This window comes from Aptenodytes patagonicus, chromosome 18 (assembly GCF_965638725.1).
Source record: "Aptenodytes patagonicus chromosome 18, bAptPat1.pri.cur, whole genome shotgun sequence".
In the NCBI taxonomy this organism is placed as follows: domain Eukaryota; kingdom Metazoa; phylum Chordata; class Aves; order Sphenisciformes; family Spheniscidae; genus Aptenodytes; species Aptenodytes patagonicus.
In genome coordinates, this window is record NC_134966.1 from 1,443,219 (window position 1) to 1,469,200 (window position 25,982).

General features: G+C 45.8%; 1 protein-coding gene across 2 annotated transcripts in view; it reads right to left on the bottom strand.

Moving 5' to 3' along the window:
• Positions 1-25,982, bottom strand: part of ZNF618 (zinc finger protein 618) — a 165,008-nt gene that overhangs the window by 51,487 nt on the left and 87,539 nt on the right. For both annotated transcript variants that reach the window (XM_076355837.1, XM_076355836.1), the window contains exons 4-5: positions 20,815-20,892; positions 13,805-13,843 (exon numbers count right to left, since the gene is read on the bottom strand). In XM_076355837.1, coding sequence (XP_076211952.1) covers positions 13,805-13,843; positions 20,815-20,892 — 117 coding nt within the window. The remainder of the gene's footprint in view (positions 1-13,804; positions 13,844-20,814; positions 20,893-25,982) is intronic.

The window sequence follows — 25,982 nt, forward strand, 5'->3', positions numbered from 1 at the left end:
TGGACTGGCGGTGGGGAGAGGTAAAATACAAGTTTGCAGACACAGAGCTTGCTGCCTGTAGACCTCCATCTACTTCTCGTTCAAACTGTGTTCTTGCACAGAAGTTAATGAGCTTTACACCTGCATTCTACAGCCAAGTAGAGAGTTGTAAGATCAGTCGCAATCTACATCAGAGCTCAACTTAAAGGTGTCTAATGGCAAAATTCCTTGAAAAGGGAGCAGGACTGAGCCCAAAGACAGCAGCAACCCCTTAACAGGATTAAAGTATCCAGAGTTACATTAGTAAGGATTAAATAATAATAAAATCCAGAAATTTGGAAAGGACAGAAACCCTCACACACAAAGGCACAAGCCAGCTCCTAAGTGGGGGTTAGGAAAAACTTTCCCTGTGGGCAAACTATTCCAAGATCACTCATTTCACGATCATTTACTTCCTTCCCACAAGTATTTGGCCTTTGTCAGGAACACAGGAGACATCTGGGCACATGCTGGCTTAAGCTAGCATGGTGCTTCCCATGCTTTGCAAAAGGGGGTCCTCAGGCTGCAAACTACCAAGCCAAGAAAAAGGTAATCCCAAACCCTCACACAGAGGGGCCAAATCCTTTGAAATTACCAAAAAATGGTGCAAGATGTTAGCTCACCCTTGAGTTGGCAAGGGGCTAAATGACAGGTGAGAGGGCATGGGGCCACAGGCTTGTGCTCAGTTTCTCGCTGAAGCGTTTCAGGGCTTAGTCCCAGCTCCTAAGAAGAGCTGTTGCAGATGCATTCAGAGGTTACAGGATTGACTTCACCTTACAGCATTTTTTAAGCTCCTTTCAAGTAGGTGGCCAGTGAATTCTATGAATTCTGTGATACTTTATCCAAACCACGTGTCAGCTGAATGTATCAGCACGATGGAGATTTAAATGCAGACCATCCAGGGCTGTATGTAATCCCTCCAGGTTTGGAAACTTGACGCCCAACTAGCAGGAAATTCCTGCTATTCCCCCATACAGAGGGGAATATCCTGAATTAATTTCTGAAAGACAGCCCCCTTGTTCATAATAGTCTGATGGACACAGACTGTATTTTTTTTTAAACATTTTGGGGAAAAGGTGTTTTGGCTACTACTCACTGGATGTTGAGAGAGAAAAGACTTCCCAGGCATTCTCAGGATGTTATACATCAATGAATTTCCTTCTCCCACAGTTAAAAGTGTGTTAAAGTTGAGTCCACACAGACAGCAAATATCAGCAATTTAAAGTGAAAATATTACAGTGTTTTACGATTATCCCCAAAATCAGCATTATGAACCGGATATTCAGACTCCATGGCACAATTCAGACACACCAGACACACCAGAAGATCTAGTTTCGTACTTTTCATTCTGGTGTCACTTCAGGGCAGTGTTGGATTCTTTTTTATTCAAATTGCAACCAAGTGTAAGATAAAGAATGTTGAAAAGAGAGATTTAATATGCTACAACCAGCAATTTGACAAAGAACAGCCTTAATCTTGCATAATTAAAAAAACAGGTGTACTGGTACATACCTAACTTGTTGATGGAATAAGATTTATTTTTCAACAAGGATGCTGAATCTCCACTTTAAGTGAAAAAAACCTCAGTTCAGCCCACATTATGGAGCTACGCACAACACACAATAAAGGCCATTTTATTTTAACCTCCTTTTGGAATCAAAATGGTTTGGCTGGGAACATACATTACTTTATCTACTTCACAACTGATGTAGATGTTAAATGATGTAGCACTGAGAGTTCCATAAAGGAAAAGCAAGCCTCATCATGACTTTTTCCTACTCATTTGTCCTTGACCAGAAATTTTGTTCTTACTGTGATTTCCAGATGAGATTTCACAGGGAGTATCACTGCCTAGTTTCCAAAGTGGAAAGGAAAAGTGATAGTTAAATGACTGAGCAGCACTGAAGAAGAGATCCTGGCTCCATAAACCTTCATAAAGAACAAAACCAAATTAAAATAAACTAGGAAGGATGCAGAACCCTCCTCTCTACAATCAGCCAAGATAATCAAGAACTCTAACCTTTTTGCTTAGGTTGAAAGAAAGAGATCGTAAGAAGGTAATCTTTGTATTGCTCTGCCTTTCCTGGTTATAAGGATCCTTAGAAGTGAAAATACTGAGAACTGTGGTGAGGCAAGCTGGATTACTCAACAGTACAGACTGCTGCATCTTTTTGATCGTTTTCTTGGCTTACAAATGATTGGGATATAGTTTTCAAGAAATAAAAAAAATACTTGAAGTGTTTTGTTTTTTTATGTGCTATTCAGGTTTTTTGTTGTTGAAATGCCAACACGCAGCTCAGCAGACAAAGGTTCAGGCTGAAGGAAGAATTTGGAATAATTAATGGCATCAAAGTACACCTTTTCTCTTGCTAAATTTCAAACCATGTTGGAAGATGGAAAGTGCATCCCTTCTTAATGAACGGTGGAGGGATGTATTTCTATCATCAATAAAGTTCTCCTGGCATTTTCAGGACAAACTGATGCATGACTGTAACAGTCTGGGATTACTAAAATTCTTATCCTTTTTTATTAGAATAAATATATTTCTCCATCAATTTTGCCACCTAGGAACTCTGTAAGAGATTTGTTGCAAAGTATTAACATCCAGATTTCTGCAAATGTGGTCTATTTGGTCAGTATCTGGGAAAGGGGCAGAAATTTAATTTTTATGGGTGTAGCAGTTTTCTGCATAAGATCATGTGAAGATCACAGATTTATAGACAACTGGAAAGTCTCCTTGTCTAAAACCTTAGATTAAAACTACACACAGAGCAACTGGTCCTCTCCAGAGCTACAGAACTGCAGGACTTGCACGAACATCAAAACCTCCAGCATGACTGCATGTGTGTCATGCTCCTGAGCACACCTTACGTGGTTATAAGGCAAGACACCCAACAGGATACCCAAAGTGAGACATCCAAAAAGAACCCTTAGTATAACAGTTATGTCAGAAGAGCAACTTCAAATTTACCCTATTAAAAAACAGGTCTAGGAGCTGCTACCTACTTCACCCAGCCTTAAAAAAAGATGTTGGTGCTGTAATGTGAAGGCACTGAGTCAGAACTAGCAAACAGCAGCAGAGAAAGGCAAAGGGAAATGATCTCCCATGTTACAGAAAACCTGAGAAATTGCAGTGACAAACTCTCTCCCATTCCAGTCCTGCAATGTACTCAGAGAAGGAGAATGTAAGAGCAAGACAGGAGTAACCTGTGTTAAGGTGCAACGGAGAGCACTGCACCTTGCCAAAAAAGTCTTGTTCCAGGGGAGAATGAATGACCCCAGCCCCAGAGTTGCAGAGAAATATGTTTTTGTGAAAGGCAACAACTACAGCACTGAAGGAACGTATCTCAGGCCTTAAGGTCAAAATTTCTTCACACTGTAGATCCCAGAACTAAGTTCCTTATCATTTTCTTAATGTCCTCCTCCTGCACCAAAATTTATCATTCTTGGTCTCAGCCCATTGGTCATTTAAATTTGAAGATTAACATTTTCATCTATTTGTTAGGCTAATAGGAATCTAAAGAGACTTTACCTACTTAAAATGCAAACACATTAGAAAAATAAAATCCGCTCCCAAGGAGCGGGAGAATTATTAAATAATAACATTGGAAAAATTAATCACAAACTCGTAAATGACTAACCGTTCATTTTGGCATGTGTACGTGGGTGTGCATGCACACACACATCATTTACATTAGGCTTTTAATTGTGTAAGGCATTAGTAAGTTTTACCAAGCGCAACAGTGGAACTTACCATTTTTTGCTCTGTTACCCCCCAAAAAGTAAAAGGTAATCAAAAGCTAAAATTTACTTTAAGGAAACATTAAGGTTGCAAATTTGAATATTTAAAATTAATCAAGACATGGAGATGCTAAAGGTTCTTCCTTAACCTTAAATTAACACCAGCAAACCACTTACATATCTTTCCATCACTAGTCAGACCATGAAAATCACCATAACCTGTATGCGCAAGGTCTGGGAAAGAAAACCTTCATTTTGAATATATTAATTTCATGGTTCAAATTCACAACCCTCAAAATGTTTTTGCACAAGCAAGGCGTTAGCACTATGCCTCCACAGTTAATGTTTGCAAGGCATATTCCAGCCCACATCCTTGCTTCTAACCTTGCACTGCTTTGTCAAATAAATTCCCTCTTAGCTTGAACTTTCTTATGCTTAGTCAGAGCCCAAAGGGAAATACGTTTTTAAAAGATCAGGCCAATCATGGTTTTATTTATGGGGTTGTGAAATATTTACTGTGTATTCCATTTTGGAAAAAAAAAAAATTGCAATTTTCTTTTTTCCTTCTTGTAACTAAATAATGTCACAGTGGAGACACACACTCCTCATGGATGCTGTCCTGTACACAGGTGATGGGTTTGAATGCATTTGCCTAAGGAACTGGAAAGAAAAACATTCTGTTTGCCACCTACAACATCCTCAGACCCAGACGAAAGTTAGTGTCCCCCCTATCACCGAATGTCCTACCTTAGCCCAGCATCCAACTACAGTCTAGCACACAATAAGCAAGTATGATACTACTATGAATGGGGAAGGAGAAAATAAAGCTCACAGATGACAGCACAGTTATATTTAATTTTCCAAAGACACGCCTCCTGACCCATCACCAATCTGATGAGAATTACAGACAGCTACCAGGAGTTGGGATATAATCACAAACTAAAACATATCTTGCATTGAGGTATAAATGCTTCGCTACATCTAGGTACTTGGTAAGAGGGACTGAAGAACTGGCAAAGAGAAATGACTCAGACATCATAAGGCACCCACTAAAAAACCGTGCCACAATGTGGGAGCTTCAAGCATGAGAGACCTGAACAGGTTGGCAATGTCCCTGGCAGCGAGCTCTGCTGTACCAGAGCCACGTGCTTCCCTCTAGGCTATGGCAAAGCCCAAACTTGGAGACAAGCTCTGAACGAGGGATGGTGATGGCACTCAGCTAGTAACACAAAAACCAAGAGAGATTGGGTTGTCCTGCCTGCTTCATCACGTACATAGCTGGGACTGGAGTACCTCCTCTGAAGATCATTTTGGTACCTCTTGTATCATAAGGATATCTATCCTTAAAAGCAGTTATTTTTAACTCTGTGACACTGCAGCAGACACTGTGCATCCCTGCCTTCCTTGGTATTTGCTCTTATGTGACACAGCACAAGGAAAACGTCCCAAGTGGCTTTCCCTTCCCTAGATTGCACTGGTAGAACTGGTAGCCTTGGAGTTGAAATGCTTCTCAGCATTTTATAATTGTAGTTTGCAGTATGATTTTGGTCTATACTACAGCAGTCTGTCACTCAAGAGGAGAGGAGAGTGTAGTCCATCCATTTCTCAGTTTCTTCTTGAGGGCCAGTTTGGAGCTGGAGAGGATGCTAAAGCCTGGACTGTATCAAAAGAGCACAACTCTTCGTACCACCAGCTGTGCCCTGTTTTCCCTGGAAGACATATCTGTGTTTTTCTCTTTGTAGGATACCAGTATCTGTGTAAACCTTCGATTACACAAACTTTGTACCCCCAGTGCAGTAACACAACTCACTTCAATAGGGAAAGCAATGCATAATACATTAAAAAGTTGCTATAAACTTGGAAGGGTGATCAAGTCTGGCCATAGAGGGAAAGACAAGACTTCAGTTTAATTGCAGCAAAGAGGAGTTACAATTGCCTACTGGCAGAAAGTCCCACCCAGGTCTAGCAGCGAAAGCACTGAGAAAGCCCTCACATCTGAGAGGTTGAGGAACTGTCTGCACAGCAAATTTCTGAAGAACACGTTAGAAAAACAACCTTAAGGATGTTCTATCTATGAAGCAATGAAACCTTTTGGAGCCCAAATCTACTTTTAAAATTCTCGCAAGCTTACAGCTATCAATGTGAGCTTGCAAATTTTTGTCAGTGACAATCACCAATTTCATCTAGCCATTTTTACCCTGCCTTTGTGCAAGGCAAGGGAAGGGAGTTCGAGAGAACTAGAAGGAAAAGTGCATTCAAATGCTAGCTCAGTCATGAACTCTAGTTTCACGAGCAATCAGCAGCTACAATGTACAGACACTCGCTGCCCTTACATACAGTCTGATGAATGCCAGTTAACTCAGTGCCTTGCAGCAGGCTATGAACTTGTCTCTTGCACAGTCCTTCCAACACTTCTCACAGCAGGGTCCCTAACTCAGGCAGCTCCTCCAGTAAGACCCATCACTGACCCCAGCACATGCCCCATTTACCTGACCACAGGGGAGCAGCTTTTCCTCCCTCAGGAAAGCACAGCTGAAACCCACCTCTCTGTGGGAGACAAGAGGGAGGCTACAGGCTGCTGCTGTGCCGGGCATGGGAGTTACTGCGCCGCAGCTCGGCTCTGCGGCTGCTCCTGCTGCAGCCGTGCTCTGCCAGCTGCCACCAACTCCTGCTCCACAAGGTGCTCCTGCTCAGGCGGGGCTCCAGCCTCAGTGAAGGTATGACACTATTTCAGGTCGGCCAGTGCCTCCCACCAGCCCTGCTGGCCACGGCTTGGACGTAGCTCCTCTCCCATCTGTATTGCTGCTGTCCTCAGCCTTGCCTCAGGCACACAGGGGCTGCTGCTCATCCTCGGTTCTGCCAGTTCCCATATACCTTTCTCCACAATGGTCTGTCACAGGATCATTAAGAGCTCTGGTAAATCCATTTTTTCCAGTAAATACAGTCACTCCTCTGTCCCCTTCAAAGGGCCACATGGAGAGATTCCTGCCTCCTTCCAGGAGAGGTTCAGGCAGGACACTCTCTCTTTAGTGCCAGAACTTCCCACCCACTCCGGAAAAACTTCACATCACGATGGTCTGGGAAGAGCCGCTCATTGGGCTGCGTGGAGGTGATGTAACATCATCACAGAACATCCAGAGACTACTTTTTGCCCCTCCTGCAACCTGGTAACACAACAGGGCGGTCTGAAATACCTGGTAAATATCATCACCTGTGAGACGGTAATACTAATTTTAAAAAATTATTTGCAAACAGGAAAAAGGGGTTCCAACACAACAGAAAGGCCAACAGACACAAAGAAAAAACAGGGATCAGTCTTGGGATTTTGTGGGATCTGGCCCAGGAGTTTTCAACCTATGGGGCTGGCCACAGCAAGCATAAATGTACCACGGAAATTGCTCCCGTTTATGCTAGAATTTAAGGCATGAGTGAAGGAGGCTGTCGGGTGCTGCCAGGCAAAGGATGTTCTGGGCTTACAGACAGGATTTATATGCTGTGCTCTCAGGCATCTCCCAAGTGGTGGAGTACATTGAAGAGCTATGTAGGAGTAACCTGCTGGCAGCATGAGCACAGGGATCTGCTTTTGAGAAACAGCACAAAATCCAGCTTTGCCTCTTAACAGAATTGCATGTACAGAAAAGCAGGAGATGGAGACAGAAAGAACGGGATCTACCAGAAAACAACCATTAGTGGTCTTCCAACCTCCAGCAAATGTCACTGAACTGCCATAGTAACGAACTGCAACACCGCTAGGAATGAAAGCAAGCGGAGCATTTGAACTGGGTTGGTAGTGGAACTGAGCAAACTTCACACTCATGGCTAGTACTGCCTGTGAGCACTACCTGCTTTTAAACTACATCTCGCTTGTCATGGTCCTCAAAAAAATTGTTACCAGGACAAGAGAACAGAGCAAACCACACTCAAGCAAGCTCCCCTGAACTCAGCCAACCTGACTGACACACTGGAGATGAATTCAAGGCTCCCCATATCACCTCTTCCTGATTCTTCCCACTTTTAACAGCATTTTATTTAAAGATTCCAGGAATGGCAAGACTCTTCCCCACAATATTAATCAGCATTGCTCCATCAGGCTCAGGACTTCTCCCCTGAGAAGAGGAACGCTTACTAAGTCTCAAATAGCTAACCAGACATACGTGAAGTTAATACACCAGCTACACTTTAAGAAACCTTCAGCTTTTAACAATTCTTCCCCTCCCATTTCTCTGTGTATTTGTTTTCAGCTTTCTTTCACAGGGCACAGAAATGCAATCCAACAGCGTAAGGCTGTGCCCAGCAGACAGGGACTGGGCTGCAAGCCCAGAGACTTGCGCTCTCTTCCTTTGCCACTCGCTCACCGGTTGCCTCCAGCAAGTCACTTTCTGTGCTGCTTCCCCGCCTGCCTGCAGAATACCAAACTCCTCTGTAAAGTGATCCAAGGCTCATCCAGGCAAAAGGCTTGGAAGTACTAGGGACTAGTAACACTATTTGCTCTACTTGTTAACATTTGGTATTTTGAAAACAGGTATTAAAAGGTCATTGGTAAGTTGTAATTAGGCAAGTGCCATATTAACCGTTGCCAGAGCAACCTTAATTCTGTCCTAGGCTGGTCCAAAGAGACAGAGACACTATTAGAAAAAGCAGTAGTGAGCATGTAGACAAAAGCTTGGGTGCTTACGCACTCCCAGATGAATTAAGGTTTCATGGGCAACCCTAAAACTCACAGTCTAATTTTGAGTTCTGCAAGCCAGTTATGGTTATTTTGGAGATATCTTGTACACAAGTTCCTCCTTCCTACAGAAAAGAGTAAGAATAATACCAAAACCCAATAGCCTGAATATTACAATCCATAATCTGTAGCAGAGTTACAGATCTGGAAACAGCAAAGGCTACCACACTCTGGAGACCAGGGCTGTGTTGGTGGAAGCTCATACTCCCCTCTACCTCCTGGGGATAAGCCCAGAAACAAGCTGTCAGCATGGACACCATCCTGGGTTTTCTTCCTAACCCAACTGCAGCTCCCAGGTGTAGGCACTGCCATGGGTAGGACTGCTGATCCAATACTGGGGCCAGCCTAGCTCTTAAAGCTATTGTTCCCAAACTGTGGGTGAACTGAACACAATTTGCTTCATGACCCAGCACAGTGCAAAAACCTGTTCATGTCAGAGGTCATGCTTCCCACAGCCGTGCCTCTGGCACACTGTCCCTGCTGGTGCAGGGCTTGTGGACCCCTGCTTCCCAGTGGTTTTATTTAGCTATCTGTCAGGTTGCCAAGAATTTCCCATGGTATGTGAGCAGCAGGAGGGAGACTGTTTTTACAAAGTTTGGAACTCCCCTAAACATGACAGGATGGAGAATGATGGCGCAGATCTAACCCAAACACCTTCTTCCCTGTGCTGGTTTTGGCTGGGATAGAGTTAATTTTCTTCACAGTAGCTAGTATGGGGCTGTGTTTTGGATTTGTGCTGGAAACAGCGCTGGTAACACAGGGATGTTTTCGTTATTGCTGAGCAGTGCTGACACAGAGTCAAGGCCTTTACTGCCTCTCATCCCGCCCCACTAGCGAGCAGGCTGGGGGTGCACAAGGAGTTGGGAGGGGACACAGCCGGGACAGCTGACCCCAACTGACCCAAGGGATATCCCACACCATATGGCGTCATGCTCAGCATATAAAGCTGGGGGAAGAAGAAGGAAGGGGGGGACGTTCGGAGTGATGGCGTTTGTCTTCCCAAGTCACCGTTAGGCATGATGGAGCCCTGCTTTCCTGGAGATGGCTGAACACCTGCCTGCCGATGGGAAGGAGTGAATGAATTCCTTGTTTTGCTTTGCTTGTGTGCGCGGCTTTTGCTTTCCCTATTAAACTGTCTTTATCTCAACCCACAAGTTTTCTCACTTTTACTCTTCCGATTCTCTCCCCCACCCCACCAGGGGGGAGTGAGCGAGTGGCTGTGCGGTGCTTAGTTGACGGCTGGGGTTAAACCACAAAATTCCTGAGGACTTCCAAAAGTTTGGAGCAAACCACAGAGGTGTATGAGCATCTCAGAAAAGACTGCCAGACTCTTACACAGGAACAGTCAGTGACCTAGATGTCAAACTGGCCACCCCTGCCTAGGAAAAAATATCAAATAGAAAGTTTTTTCAAAACCTCTCTCCTGCCTTCCTCCTCCCTGCCAGTCAAAGTTGGTAGCAGTTAGACAAGCCTTCTTACTAACATATTAGCACTGTGGGTTGCATTGTTTTCTTCTCTCTACATGTGGGAATTCTGGTCTTGGACCCTGAGGCAAGGCTAGAAAAGTAGCTCCCAAAGCCACGTAACTATGTCCCCATGAGCACATCCTCTACTCAATACCACAGATCTGTGTCCCTTCTAAGAATGGGTCAAAAAGAAAAAAAAAGAGGAGTCCCAGAGACACAACCTATAGACTAAAAACCCCAAAGGCTGAAAATAACCAAGTGCAACAGTTTTTCCTCAAGGGAGTCTTCAAAGCGCCTTCCCAGCTGGAAAGTCTAAACACCACTGTCTCCTCTTTAAGCAGGCAGCAAACATACAACTGGCCTCAGCTGCATCCCAGCTTGCCCCATGGCTCCCCTTCTTCCCAGGAAAAAAAGGCCAGGACAGCCCTTCCTGCAGCAGCCCCTTCTTACCAGTCCTTCAGACCTGAAGGCAGGGGCATGTTACAATGCAGCTTCACCCATGACGTCAGTAACTCATGACTCACTCTCAGACCCAGTATGGCAAGATGCAGACTTTGCCTCCCAAGAACAAACACGACTCGTTGCTCTCAGGGTAAGTCTAGGGAGCACAACACAGCTAACTGCCACCAAAGCTCAATTACTCCTGCAAGGTGCCCTTGCTGCAGTCCTTGCAGAGGCAGCAGCCAAGATGTCTCCTCACTTGACACACAAGGTTGCCTTCACCAAAACTTTTCAGGTACCTGCTGTGGCCATGAGTAACAGCTGCCTCCAAAAAGTCGCCACGGAGAAAACTTGAACAGCTTTTAAAGACCTGCAGTTCTAGTTATTTGAACTAATGCCAAGGACCCACTGCTGGTCAAGGGAGCTCCTCATCCACACCAGTTTAGGATGGACGCAATCTATGCCCCAGAGAGAAGCACATGAGAGAAAACAAGATCTTGCTGTATCCCTTAAATACGGAGAAGTTTTGGAAGGCAGCAAACCATGCCTGCAGAGCCCATGAATCTAGAGCTTCCCAATGAGATAGAAATAGCAAAGGAAGATTTGAACAATACAGACGTCTGTAATAGAAAGGGTGTAAACAGCCAAATCGGGTCGCAGAGGAGTAGCACTGGAACAGCAGGCAAAACAAAAACAGCAGGAAAGGAAAGATAAATAAAAAATTCCTAAAATATATGAGGAGCAAACAGACTGACAAGGAAACAAGAGAGCCATTGAGTGGAAAAAGGAGAAGAACCGTGCAGAGGCAACCAGGGTAGGCCAGGGATTTAATCCAGCCCCAGAGGGGAAGGCACAGGGAGGAAAGAAGACAGCTGAACTATTTCACTGCAGCAGCAAGGAGGGGAAGATGACTTTGTCAGGAAATTACAACCATCTGCACTTAGGAACAGCAGCACAGGCTGAGCAGTTTCACGTTCACTCTGTAAGACAGGTGACACGCATGGCCTGTTCTTCCACCGGGGTGGATGGCTGCGGTGGACCTGCCTTCCCCATCCCCTAGCCCACCACTCACCGTTTCCCTGCTCTAGTGGCTTGGTCTTGCCTCCAGCTCTTTCAGCTAGATGAGACTATTTTCGGATAGCAATGAGTGTGGCAGGTAAAAAGGGGGTTCAGTAATTCCTGCACTGGGGAGGGGGCCAGATTTGTACAGCCCTGCATGAAGATGGAAGCAGTCCCTGCCTCTCTTACTGCTCCCTGCTCCATCTCCACTGCTACCACAGCAGCTCCTCTGAAGCCTGGTGCAGAGAGCAGCTGCTTGTCGCTGTTCTCTCCCAGAGACTTCTTCTGCCTGTGACTTTCCATTCTCCCCAGCTCCCTGAAATCCAGACACCACAGAAGAGGCAGTTAGGTCCACAGAAATCCTTCTATGGCTCGGACAACATGGGGTTTGCCCACACAGCAGAGGCATGAACCCTCATGTTTTTTCCCTCTTACTCTCCATACCTCACTCTGCGCTGTCTTTCTCAGCCAAAAAATCTCCCACAACGGGTAAGAAGGGGAAAAGCTGACTTACAGAAAAAAACATCTCTTTGCACAAGATGCAAAGCTCTGGCAAAAAGGATACTGCGTGCAATACCCAAATAACAAGCCCAGGATGCACACAGCCTAGCCCAGAACACAGTAGAGCCCCGTGTCAAAATTCAGAGCAAGGGGGCCAGGAGATGAGCCTGGAAAGACTCATTGATAAAACACCAATGGGCAGCAGAGCACCTACTGAAAAAGAGACAACAGAGGAGGTGACAGGAGCCTGGGAAGGAGTCTCCATCCCCTGCATGGAGCTGGACACCACATGTCACTGGGTCAACAGAAAGAGAAAGGGCCCAGCTGCAGAGCCCATCTCCCCTCCAGTGGGCACCAGGAGTGGGGTATACACTGTGTGATGTCTCGTTGCTACTGAGATGTTTCAGTTCAGGGCTGAGGATCTTCATCCCCTGCCTGCAGTGAAGTCAGTCCTGCTTCTTTCTGCAGACAGAAAGCCAAGACTCCCCCACGCTAAGCCCAACTCTTCACCTATCACAGAACAGGCCTGAAGAAACAGGTCAAAAAAAGGTGGCATGGTTGTACTTTTCAATTATTATTTTTCTTTACTATTTATCTAACATTTTTATACCCACCCAGGGTAAATTTGGTGCTTCCAAGCTGCCCTCTGTCACTACCAAGGTTGGTAACTTACCTTTCCAATGGAACCTGTGGCTCTCACCTAACATGATCATAGCAAAATCCAGGTCAGCAGAGACTTCAAGAGGTCTCTGGTCTGACCTCCTGCTCAAAGTAGAGTCTGCTCTGAGCTCAGACCTGGTTACTCGGGACTTTATCCAGGCTGGTCTTGTAAACCTCCAAGGATGCAGAAGACACAACCTCTCTGGACAACCTGCTCCACAGCATGGGGAAAAGCTTTTCCTTCAACACAGCCTCAACCTCTCTTCTTTCCACTTTATGCCCATTATCTCTCATTCTCTCACCACTGTGAAATGCCTGGCTTCATCTTCCCGATCACCCCCTCACAGGGGCTGTCAGGCTGCCACCAGGTCTCCCTGAGGCCACCTCTTCCCCTGGTGCACAGGCCCCGCTGCCTCAGCCCCTCCTCACCTCAGCAGCCCAGGGGCCTGTGCTGAACCCGCTCCCGTTTATCAACGTCCTTCCTCAGGACAGGGACACTCCACCTCCCCCCAAATCGCAGGTTTAAGGTTTAAAAAAATCCTGCAAGACTTGATCACACTAGAGAGGTTGGCAGCACCCAGCGTCTCCCCTGTGGGGGCTGAGGCAGCAGGGCGGCGGGAGCTCTGCTCATGGCCACCCTCCGCCTCCTCACACTGCCCAGCTCCCCGAGGCACCACGGCCGAGCCCGTCCAGCCGCCGGCACCGCGCTCCCCTCACGGCGGGAGGACGACGACAAACGTCTGCCGCGGGCTCCGCCGCGGCCCCTCTCCCCGCGGCGGCCGTGCCTTGAGGCGGCCGCCCCGCCAGCTCTGCCCCGGCGGCTCCCTCCCACCACCGCCGCCATCTCCGCGGCGCGGGCCGCCCTCTGCCGGCCGCGCCGCCGCGCCGCAGTCCCGGCCTGCGGGGATGGGCCCCGCCGGCCCCTCGGCCTCCTGCCCCGGCTCCTGAAACCGCCCGCCGCCACCCCCGCTCCCCGCACCGGGCGCCGCCCCGCCACATCACCCGGCGCTGCGGCCGCACCAGCCCCCGAGGGGGGCGATGGATGCCGGGGAGCTGCGGTCAGCAAGCCTGGCCGTACCCCCGAGGGGAGAGCGCCCGCAAAAGGGCCCTGTGCACCGCAACGCACCCGCGGTGCTCGCACACGCCAGGCCCCGGCCCCCCCTTACGCACCCACAGCGCCGTGAGTACTTACTGCCTTGTGAGGCTCCTTCACCTGAGGCAGCTTCAGTGTCTGCAAAGAGAAAGAGCTGCACTTAGATCTGACGGCCGACTCTGCCCCACGTCCGACAGCGTGGCGCTGCGCCTCGGCCGACCCCGGCGCCTCACTTGCTCACTCTCCTCCGGCCATGTCTCTTCTCTGTCGCGGCACCCCGCCATCGCGGCCCGCGACGCCCAGCCAAGAGCACCTGCCTCTGTGAAAAGCACAGGCTCCCTCAGCGGGATGGCCGCTGCCGACAGAGCAGGCTGTGAAAGGCCAGCGACCCTTACCAGGGGCAGGCTGCGGGGCCGAACCGGGTCACCTCAAGGGCTGTTTGTTAAACTGCAGCTGCCCGCAGTCCTTAGGAAGAGCCTCCAAAACTGGGGCTCCCATTTTCCGAGTTATTCCAGTGGCCTGGTTTCAAAACGGGACGGCAGGGGACACCCCTGCCCCGGCCCTGCACACAGGGAGCCCCCTCTGAGGAGCTTCAGGGAGCCCCGAGAGGGCTTTGGAGAGGCACGGGGTGCAAGGGAGTGGCCGCCAGCGCGGCTCAGAGCAGCCGCCTCCCCGCTCTCCCCCTGCAGCTCTGCCCAAGGAAAGCCCCTGCCGCCACCCCTCCCCTCGCCTCAGGCCGGCTTGTGTTGTGCCTCCAGGCGGAGGGGCCCTGGCTGAGGTGTGCACAGACTGGACTGACACATCCTAACGGTCCCACTGTCAGTAATGGAGCTCATGATGATGAGTTTCGTAATTTCTACTGAAGGTTTGTTGAAATCGCTCACGCGCTTAATTCCTGGGCAAGTGCTGTCAACCCAGGAAAGCAAACGGTGAACAGTGCACCCACATCAGCCTCCCATGGGAGATGGCACAGCCTGCTCCACTGCCATGCCACCCCCTTCACAGACAGCGATGGCAAAGCCTCCACAAGAGAGGGGCCATGAGAATCCACCCCCCCCCCCGGGCTATTCTATCTTGGTCTTACTGAAGGCACGTGTGAAAAGATGGGAGAAAAAGCTCCCTCCGCTGTAACATGTGGGACAGCAAGAAGCACTCAGCAAAGACCACGTTCAAGCCCTAAATGAATGCAATGGGCAAAGCTGCAAGCCGGAAAACAAAACCCAATGTCACAAGTCAAGGACCACAAATGATTAGGATTTCCAAGCCATTTTGAAGTGTTTCATATTCATCCTAAATTGCATATACTGTATGTCACATTATCTAATAACATAACTACGTTTCAAAATACTCCATATGTCTCTTGGAATCACGCTTGCATTGCTCTGAAAACCACAGCTGCGGAATGTCACAGCATTTTTGAATTTAAAATTTGCAACCTTAAGTAATGAACACTGTTTGCATTTAATTTCCTTATTTCTTAAAAATAATAAAAACAAATGATTATGGGTTTGTGAATTTGTACATTTCTACTTGATTAACCTGCCTGATTAGATCACTTTTCTAGGCAACGATATTAATTTGGCACAACTTCATAAACTGAGGGGCCAGATCAGAAACCCTCAGTATCATATGCAAAACCTCGACAGTCAAACCCCTGTATTTTTCCACAGCTGCTACTTGTTTGAATTACCACCTATCACTCAAGGAAAAAGCTAGCTGTGGCACAAAGGAGTTCTGCAAAATGCTGTCCTGGCGTTCACAGACAACGGCATAAATAAACCATAAAAGATAAGTACTATGCATGCACCAGGCCATTTCTGTCTTTTAAATAGCTTTAAAAAGTACTTTAGTCAAACTTAACAAGAATCAAGCAACACACAAAGGTTTAAGGAGCAGCCATTTCTGAACTGTGTTAAGAAATGTTGTTACTCTTAGTCATAAGACAGACCAAAGTCTTCATGAATTAAAAAAAAAAAACTAAAAATCCCCTAACAGCCCACTCTAAATCACCTTTGGGCTGAGACCAAGTAATTACAGCTTTAAAACAAAAGACCAATTTCTGAGAAAGTTGCAAAAGTAAGTGAGAGTAGGGAGGTCAGCAGGAAAGCTGGAAAATAAGCAAGTTAACTCCTGTGTCTCAAGTAACTTTCTGCATCTCCTGTAAAAATCTGCTGCAGACTGGGAAATGTACACAGTAAAAAATAGATGCTTGGGATGCAGCACAGAGGGCAAAGGACCCCCCCCAAATCCTATGATTTTTCAGTAGCAGCTAATCATACAAATGAAACCCAACTTTCTTCAGCTCAGAAACATCATCTCTCCTCAGGAATGGTTATTTCGCTATTAATTTTCAACTTCTCACCTTAAAATCGTTTCAGTCACAGAACTGCTCCTACTCAGGCTCAAAAAATGTGCACTTTGGAAAAACGCATTTTTCCATATTCACAGTTTGAACGAGTCATCTTCCTTTTCATATTTTTGGAATCAAGCAGAACCCATTCTTGGAAAATATTAATACAGAATTTTAAAAGCTTTGAGAAGTTTTTTAACAATTGCTTAAACTAGAAACTTCACCTGAAGAAAACAATCCTACTCTAGGGCATTCAGCATCTATTCTGATGATGGTAGATCAGCCCCTCGGCTGGCGCACCCATGCGGGAGGGTAACGGAGAGCTGATCGGTTCACAGAGAGGCAATGCAGCAACTAAATAATGTAAATAAATAATAAAGAAAAACAACTTGAGCAAAATCATCATTCAGCCCAGAAAAGCTTATCTGGAAACAGAGAACTTCCACCAATTATTAGGACAGAGGCGATATATCCTGCGAGGGTTAAACTTGAGCCTTGCTATTTTCTTTCATTTGCTTTCTGAAGAATTCTCCTTTGGTAAAAATCTCCCTTGCTTGGCCTCAGCCCAGAGGTTTTTAAAATTTACTGTTTGAAAGTCTAATAAAGTAATTTCAGCCATTTTTTTGACTTATCTAAAAGTGAAGTAATTTTCCTGACTCAAAACATGCAGATGTTTTGCTGCTCATGTTGCTTAAATACGACCCAACTGTACAAAACAAGACTTTCTAGCTGACTAACTCCTGAAGGGAATCCAAACCTTTTAATGATTTGAAAAACCCCACACAGCTAAACAAAAAGCACTGTAAGCAACACATTTTTAAGGCCTGGGTTGCATGTAGGCGAAGCGGTAACGTTTGTCAGTGCCGATCGCTGGGACAGAGCCTTCCATCGCCACCAGGAATGTGCAGCCTTTCTGCTCCAGCTGAACTCCAGCAGCTCGGCAGGAGGAAGGAGCTGCGATCCTGCAGGGCTGCACAACAGCTCACAATGGAGCCTTTCAGCTCAACAACATAACTTTTTTTGTTGGGTTTCTTTTTTATTTTATTTGTGCATTTTGGGGAGGCAAAGGGGAAGGAATGCAACCTTTTCATTTCCTCCTTGATAAAACGTAGTGAGTAAATTTCTTACCTACGTTTCTGATTCTTTGCAGAACCCTTTACGTGGGGTTTGCCGTGCCTGTATCTCGGCTTTCAGAGCAAAGCAGAAAGGGAGCTTGCCCCTGCGAGGCAGCACGTCTTGAACAAGAGCTGCCTCAACCCTTTGCACTTGCAAACTGCCAGATAAACTGCCCCCTGAAACTCTCCAGCCAGTGCTGGGCACCATAGGGAAGGCTCAAGAAACTAAGAAAATGCTCCGATTTCCAGTCAGAAACCACCCATTCCTGAAGGCAGACAAGAAAAAAAGATCAGCCTGAAGAACACAGGTCACCTCCAACACAGCTTCTCTACCAGGTGTAGATATAAAAAAAAATCTAGGAAATTTCTCCCAAAAATGATCATTACAAAGAAAAACGTGATGTTGCCAGTGTGAGAATCTTAATGTGGAACTGAACTGCTCAAAGGATCAGAAGAAATTTAAGTTTTGCACAGGGCAAAACAAGCGCCTGACAAATAAGGCCCGACTGCAAGAGCAGAGAGGGCGACAGACCTCCCACCCACGCTGGCCACCAGCCGTAAGCCCCAGGCTCCCCTGCTACAGCTCCAAACTAGACACCGAGATGCACAAAAAACACCTTAGAAATAAGCCAATTCAAAGTAAGGACAACTTGAGACCTCCGAACCTCCCATCCTGGGGACAGAAGTTGTGTCACTGAATAGTGACAGCGGGGCTGGCTAGACAGATGGTTTTTTCAGTTGTTCTGCCCCAAAGGTCCAAACCAGATCAACACAATTACCGTCTGCTCTCCCATGGGCTGAACCTTTCTCATCACCAGCTCTGTCCATCTGCAGGACCAGCCCACAGCTTGGCCAAGGACCTTTAGTGACACAGGAACCACACAAGAAAGCAAAAAGCAGAGGGCTATTCAAGCAGAAGGGGTGTATCCTTCAGCAAATCACAAAAAGCGGGTATTTCTGCTTGAATGCCCAAAAAGCCCTAGAAGAAAGCACCTAAAGAGAAGAAAAAGGGGACTGAGTTTGTTCTAGCTACTCTGATGCTGAGTGGTGAGTTTACCCAGGATCAGTCAAACCTCCAGGGAAAGGCAAATGTTAGGTGACTGATGGGTGGCCCAGATGTCGGGGAAACCGTGGCTGACGCTCGGAAAATGCATCAGGCAAAGAGGGAATGCCAGGTCCTGCCACTGCAATGTGGCCCCTTCCTTGACCAGCCAAAAAGAAATGACTAAAAGATTCAGGATCTGAGTTTCTGGCAGCTGATAATTGCATGTAATAGGCCAAGGGAGCTCAATTTTCAGTGCTTCGAGGACAAGCAGACCTAGGAGAGCTGGTTTGCCAGTGCCTTGGGGTTTTATCCAAGACACGGACTGAAGATACGCAGGCAGAACACGCGAAGTGCAGAATCACATCCTCCATGTACCTGTAACCACCAAGTTATCTCACGTTTGTTATGATGGTGCAATACCAGCCACTTCTTCTACATGAAACCTTACATACGCGTGGCAATAAAAGCATCTTTCACAAAAATTTCTTTCAGTCCTGCAGTCTTATGCTATTTCCACCACTGTTACTGGTACAGGTCCGTGTACGATTCTCACTGGATAACATCACACAGGGCTTTCCTCCATATAATCCTTTCTTATTTTTCCCTAACCATACATTACACGCACGTTCAATGGCACGTTATTTCTCTGCAGACAGGTACGCTTCCCGACTGCTTTAACTGCCAGCTCAGGTTCTGTTTCTGGGAGAAACACATTTACAGAGTTGCACTGAGTTTCAGTTTGATTTCTTGTTGAGGAGTGTACATGAATAAATATCTCATTTTGATTTTTATTGTCTTAAGGCAATTCAAATGCACTTTAAATGTTACTACTACGTGCATCAATTTACAGCAACATAAACCAACATTTTCTAAGTTTCACATATATAAATTGTGCTTCTCCACCACTGATGTGAAAATTACTAATACATTTCCACATTCAAAATTTTGAAAATTTCCATCTTCTATAGCTACATATAAAAAAGGCTTTGGAAGCAAAAAGGTAAAGTCATGTCTCCACTGAGTTCATGACAGAACTATGGATATCAGTTGTACATGTTTATGTTGATGCATCCAGACCACTTATACATAGGTTGATTTCATGATCAAAATATAAATAAATGTATAAATACAAATCAATTGGATCACACACTAGGAGGTGACCTCATACTAATATAGCTCCTAAAATTCCAGCTGAATGAAGGGTCCCATAGAGCTTGGGGAAGAGAAGTAAAATAAAAGCAATCCTTGTCCCAAATCTAAATACTGCAATTATTATTGCAAAATTATTGCAATGCTGTGATGCAATAACAAAGCATTCTGCATGTCAGCAAATAACTGCTACTCACTATTATTTTAGGAATTTTTTCTCTTAACCTGCAGAGTGAAGCTACTTTGTAGTTACATTTAAAGGACTTCTAGGAATTTTGTTGGTATTTAGAAAGGAATATCAGCACTGAGAAACAAATCTGCATGTATCTAAGGATACAGAAGAAGCTCTGTGATGTTAAACAGCACAGGAGAAATTTGCAACCATGCAATTAAAGGATGTATTATGAGACCGTGAAAAACTCTGAGAAGTTAATTAGGGATGCATGTTCACTTTTCAGCTGTGCATTTGCTGACTTCTGAGAGTTTACACATTTAAAATTTAATATTGCATTAGCCTTCATTATTCCTGGATTTTCAAACTTTTCACTGGGAGTTTCCTTTATGCTCCTTTAGACATTCCAGTCAATCGTTTTATTGAAGACCACGTGCGCTGATACTGCTAGTTACAACTGAGGAGCTAAAGCAGATGCTCCTACAAGTCTGACACATAGACTTCAGTGCTCAGCTCAGGTGAAAGAAAGTAAAACCCCTGAAAGGCTCATGAGCTAGTTTCAAGTCCCTGTTGTTCTGTTATTTCAGATACGTATTTCTCCAAATTACACAAACTATGCTAATTGTACAAAACACCAAGCAAAACTTCCACATTTCTGCAATTAAGCAACATCCAATTGGCCGTACTTACAGAAAATTCAAATAAAGTCACTCCTGACTAAGCACGAGATATTTCATACAAACAATACATTTGGAAAGTGACCTCAGCTGACAGCAGGGGTATGGGGGTGAGTTCAAGTATCATTTTGATTTTAACATAAAAATACAGCAGTATAGCAATGCCAATATCTGACTTGATATCCTCCCATCCCGACGTTAACAGGGATGGACAGAAACACCCAGCTGGGCAGGAGCACGGAGCACCTCGGGGAGATACCTACCGCTGTGGTGGTAACTACACTGCTGGCATGTGGTTTCTGCCAGGAGAAACTTTTTGATTTGCAGCTCTCCCAACACACAGCAATTCCCCAGAGAGCCCCATGCAGTATTTACTGCACCAAATGCAAGAGCTGCTCCTGACCTCAGAAGAAATATTGCTGGAGTAGAGAGCCACAAAGCTTAGACAGCCCCAAAGTTTATCCTATGAATGAGCCACCCGAAAGAACAGTTAGTGACAAACAGAGAAGCAGCAAAGCAATCTTCAAGGTCTTCCCAAAAATACTCCCTAAACCTGAATGTTACCCCAGGATTCCCAAAGATTTGAGCAGGAGTGAGATACCTCTGTGCGCTCGCACATGGGTCTGGAAACAGTTGTAATACTTGTATTTCTTCCCACATATTCCACACTCGTAAGACCCTGAAAAACAAGACAGAAAAGTATACATCACCATATTAGATCAGGAAAAACAGCCTCACCACATACTTATCCATAAACTGGGGACAAAAGAATGCAGTTTGCAGCAAAGTAATTTTTGGAAGGTTCCTGGAGATAAATGCAGGAAATCACTATCCCAGACTCAATTCTTTTTTCAGCCTTATTTAAGATTCCTTGGCATATTACCCTGAACTTACATTTTCAGTATATCTTCATAACTTTGCTAACATGAAAGGGCCACTCTCAAAATAGCCTGACTTATAATTTTATAACAATGACTAATATTTCCTATGGACAGAAATAACCTTGAATAACTTTTCAGTAAGTTCCTTGTATATGGGAAAAAAAGCTTTTCAACTGAAAAAAGAAGGCAATATGTTATCTTGAGGCAAGGAGTTTTCAAAATTTCTCAAGAAATGCACAATGTACAAATTTCTCAAGAAACCCACAGAGATTTGGTAAATACCCACCCAGAGGAAACCAAATAGATACAAATAGAACTTTTGACCTTTTTAAGGAAAAGCACATGACCACAGCAGTCTCTTTTCTCAATTTGTGTCTCTAATTCCAGAAAACACACATCTGCAAACAGTCATTTGAAATGAAACCAGAGAAACAGAACTGGGACAATCATTTGTAAAGATGAAATTATGCAATGAATTTAGCCTCTTCTGTTTATTGGACAGGCAGACAGAAATTTCCTTAGATTTGTTATTTAAGTTGATTCAACCTTTTTTTTTCCCCACTCCAACTTGGTGAACAAAAAATAAATTCACCTTTCAAGCTCTCACTTGCAAAATGTATTGCATTTCTTAGCTGTCCTCTTAGCTGTGCTCTTCAGTAGGGCGAGAGCAGCACTTACTGGAAGAGGAGGTGGGAGAAAGAAGGGCTGAATATTATTTTGTCTGAACGTAGCATTTCATTTCCATGGACGCTTCCTCACGCAGCCTTGAAACAATCTTTTCCTGACCATGCAAAACAGTAAAACTCAGAGACGAGCCACAAACAAGAACAAAACATTCACACACACATCCAAATAAATACTCCCAAACATCTTTTTACAGCAATACTTACCCAGCGCTACTCAAAGTGAGCTCTTTCCAGGAACAAAACCAACTGTGTTTTTTGAACATGCTATACCCATGTTCTTTTTTTCCCTTCCCATGCCCTATTGCTTACAGCTTGGGAAGAAGACAACCCTCCTTCCAGTTCATGACAGCGCTGAATTCCCTGTCCATCATTGCTGGCATCACTTGGGACTGTCTTTTGAGCTTGGGAGGCTACTTTGTCACTGACGCTGAAAGAGGCAACTCGCTACAGTCCAATACACAAGAGTACACATCTGAAAAAATACTCTAAAATACTGATATTATAGTCAGTTGACTATGTCTGATTTGGTCCATAGCCTTTTAATTATCGTAGCTAGTTGTATTTTATATATAGATATACATATATGGGACAGTCATCACCCGTGGTCACTCCATGCAGGCTTTTTCTAAGTGAAATCCTGGGTATCAGCAAGTCGGCAGCATCTGCCAGCCCTCATTTTCCATGTTCAAGGAACGATTATATTCATCGCCAACCTCCAAAATTCTTTCCTGAAAACTATTCCAGCTGGAGCCCCAAAGCAGCACCGCCAGAAGACGAGCGCACTCATCATCACTTGGGCCCTACCAACCACTAACCCTGTGCAACAGCTGAGGTTCAGCTGTACCAACAGCAAAATGCAACTGACACCCACCCATACCCCGAAACAGCGCTGCTTACACACAGAGCACTAGGAAAACAGGTAAAAAACAGCAAGGGACTCTAGGTTGAATTTTTTTCCCCGTTTTTCTTTTATTTCCCCCTTCCTCTGCAGATAGTGTATGGCACATAAATGCATTTGGTTATGCAGAAGTTCTTCAAGAAGAATATCACCTGTACAAGTAACTGTGTAGTGCCTTCCCTCTGCAATAGGAAACCAAACTGGTGCTGCAGCCCTCATGCTAGGGGCTGTGTCTGGAAAGCAAGGGCAGGAGCCGAAGGCAGGAGAGGGACTGGCGCATCCCATGGCCAGTGCTTTTGTGCGGATGTCCTGAAGCACCCAAGACTCAAGTGCAACCTGGGGAAAGCTGGAGTCATCTTCTTTGAGGGGGGTACCTCTACCCACCTCCTACACGCAGACGGTAGAGCACTGCCCCAGGAGGACAGCGAGTTTGTGGAGGGTGTAAGGGAGGTGCATTACAGATCTAAAGTCCTGCAAGTCACCAAGACAACTCATCGGCCACAACTGTGTACTCAGCACACTACGATTTGGGAGGCAAAGGCACAGATCCTCATATTAGAGAAAGGAGGGATGACTTGCCACAATAAATGTGTTATTAGAGCGGAGGAAAGATGAAGTGGGGGGGGGGAAAGACACCGCTACATGTTAAGGCCTTACAAAGAACATGCCCGTGTTGCCTTGGACACTGCCACCATGGTCATGGTTTATCTGGGACTTTGTCCACATCAGGATGTGTCATGCAGGTTAAAGCTGTTTGTAGTAGGAGGGGAGATGGGGAAGGTTTTTGGTTAGTTGGTGCATTCAGATTTGCCAGGCTTTTCCTCAGCCTCGCAGTTGGAATTTGGGCAACACACCCATTGCATCCAGAGCTTTCCCTTGCTCCCTGATCCCTGGTTAGACTTTCACACCCTTCCATCACATACCGGACGTGTATCTCAATGCATGGTCAAAAATCCAGGTCCCTGAATATCGATTTCGTGTATATCCAACGGGAGAGCCACGTTCCACTGCTTTTCCATCTAAATTGTGCAAAAAAAAAACCAGAAAAGAGCCCTTAAAGTGGATGCATTTCCAAAGAATAATGATGGCTGAAGCCTATTAAAAATTTCCAAGACCCCATCTGTCCCTGTGGCTTGCTAACAAGATGTCAGAGGTCACAGAGTTTCTTAAGGCTTCTGCAGCACTATTTTATTTGATATAACTAGGGAGAATCCAAAGTGCTCTTGAATTATGTGTGCTGAGCGGCTCAGCAACTGGCATCAGCATCATGGCATGAATCAAGCATGTGCATGTAAGATTGATAGTCTCAAAGCAGAAGGATTCACTCTTCACTTTGTCTCAGAAACTTTTCTGATTTAATACATTACTTGAAAAATCCTCTCCAGAATGTTTCCTGTAAAGCACAGACCGGATTGAGAGTTTAAATAGTCTTGTATAAAACTTCTGATCAACTCGCAGATAACTCAGTCCTCCAAAACACAAATACTGACCTGATGGTATTCCCAACATCAGAAAATGATCCAGATCAGCCAAACAGTCTCTCCCCCTTTCTCTTTGATTTACAATGCAAGTGCCATTGTCTTTTCCTCTCCTTTCTAGATAGCTTCATGGTGGACTTCTCTGCCTTTTTGCCCTGACACCCCCGCCCTGAGAAATGTTAATGTCTTGGAGCTCTTCAGATGACCCTGGCCTAAGGCCAGCATGTGACGCTAGCAAGAAAAAAGAAGAACAGAACAGGAAATACTGCATCTCGGAGCTGTGCAAGGTGAGAAACACACATACGAGGCAGGGAGACCCCGCGGTACCACGGGGGGTTACAGATCAGTGGACGGGGAGGAGCGTGGGATCCGCAGCAGCAGTTATCAGTCTGCTGCTAACCGGGCACAGGGATACAGCCAACCACTCCGTTGGCTTCCTTTGCTTGGGATGCCCGAAGGGGGACCCCACGGGGCTTGCAAGACTTCTGTGGAAAAGCAGATGAAAGGGAAATGGTCCAAAACCACAAACACCAGCACCGGCTCTTCGGCTGGGGGACTGCAGCCACTGCCACCACCCATCCTGCTTCGCTGCATCCACTTTCATCCATCGCGGGGTTTGGGCTGCTCCAAACAGATGGAAAGAGTCTGGAGTAGTCCAAAGTGCAGGGAGAGACATGTGAACATGTAACCAAACAGGAGGCAGCATACACAAGGCCTAATTTGATGAAAACGCTACAAGTGAACAGCACCAACTGAGCTGGGAATCCCTGTTATAAATTGCTCTAAGCAACAACTAAAAATATAAATATAGCACACTCCTGCAGTAGATGTAGTGACTCAAAAAGAGACATAAATCTTCTAATGCGCATTTCAGTCAAGTCCCAAAGCTGAGCCCCGCAGGAAAGCTGTCTGTCACTTGGAGCCACATGTGCCCTGAAGCCTTCAACACCGTGGCCCCGGCTCAGACAACACATCCCCCACTTAACTGACCGTCCCCAGCACACCATGAAAGGAGACAGTCTGGGGGTCGGCATTTCCATACGAAGGAGAGGGATTCATTTACTCCCGATTCATCACTGCATCCTGCATCATGAATTATGACAAAAAATAACCATTTTCGACACCTCCCATCTCAGCTTCCCTGATGAAGGCAAATAAAATCCTACCAAAGCCTTGCCTTTCTGCACGGCTGAAGTGATTTAGATACAGGGCTACCAGATCACATCACGAGAAAGGCTTCAGGGAGAAAATCTCCTGGAAGTACCAGTGAGCAGCAGCAGCAGAGAGCACAAAGCCTTTGCTCCAGAGGTAGGAGGCACCGGCATCTTCAGCTGTTTGCAATCTTGGGCTGTTCCAGAGCAGCAGCCGAACTTGCCAGCGAAGCAGCAGGCACGGGACGTTTCTTGTGCGAGTTACACAGATGTCTGCAGCGATGGAAATAGTGCCTGTCTGTGGTTTCTGTGGGGGGATGGAGGGGACCAGAAGAATTGACTGGGAGCCAGTTCAAGAAACCACAAGGAACTGATATCGGGGCACCATGGTCGGTCCACACAGAGCACAGTATTTGGTGGCCAAACAGAAAAGTTATTCAGAGCCACCTCCCCGACAAACAAGAGTTATGTGAATGGTGGATGAATGGGGGCACTTACAGGGCTCTTTTCACAAAGGAATCGGCTGCCAACTGCCAAGCGCCTCAGGACCAAGTTGCCTTTAAAGAAACCCAGCGCGAGGCTATAAAATAACAAATATGATGCACATTTCACTTGAAAAGGCACTTCCAGATAGAAGTTCTCCAGTTTACATTCTACGGCTTTCAACCACCACTT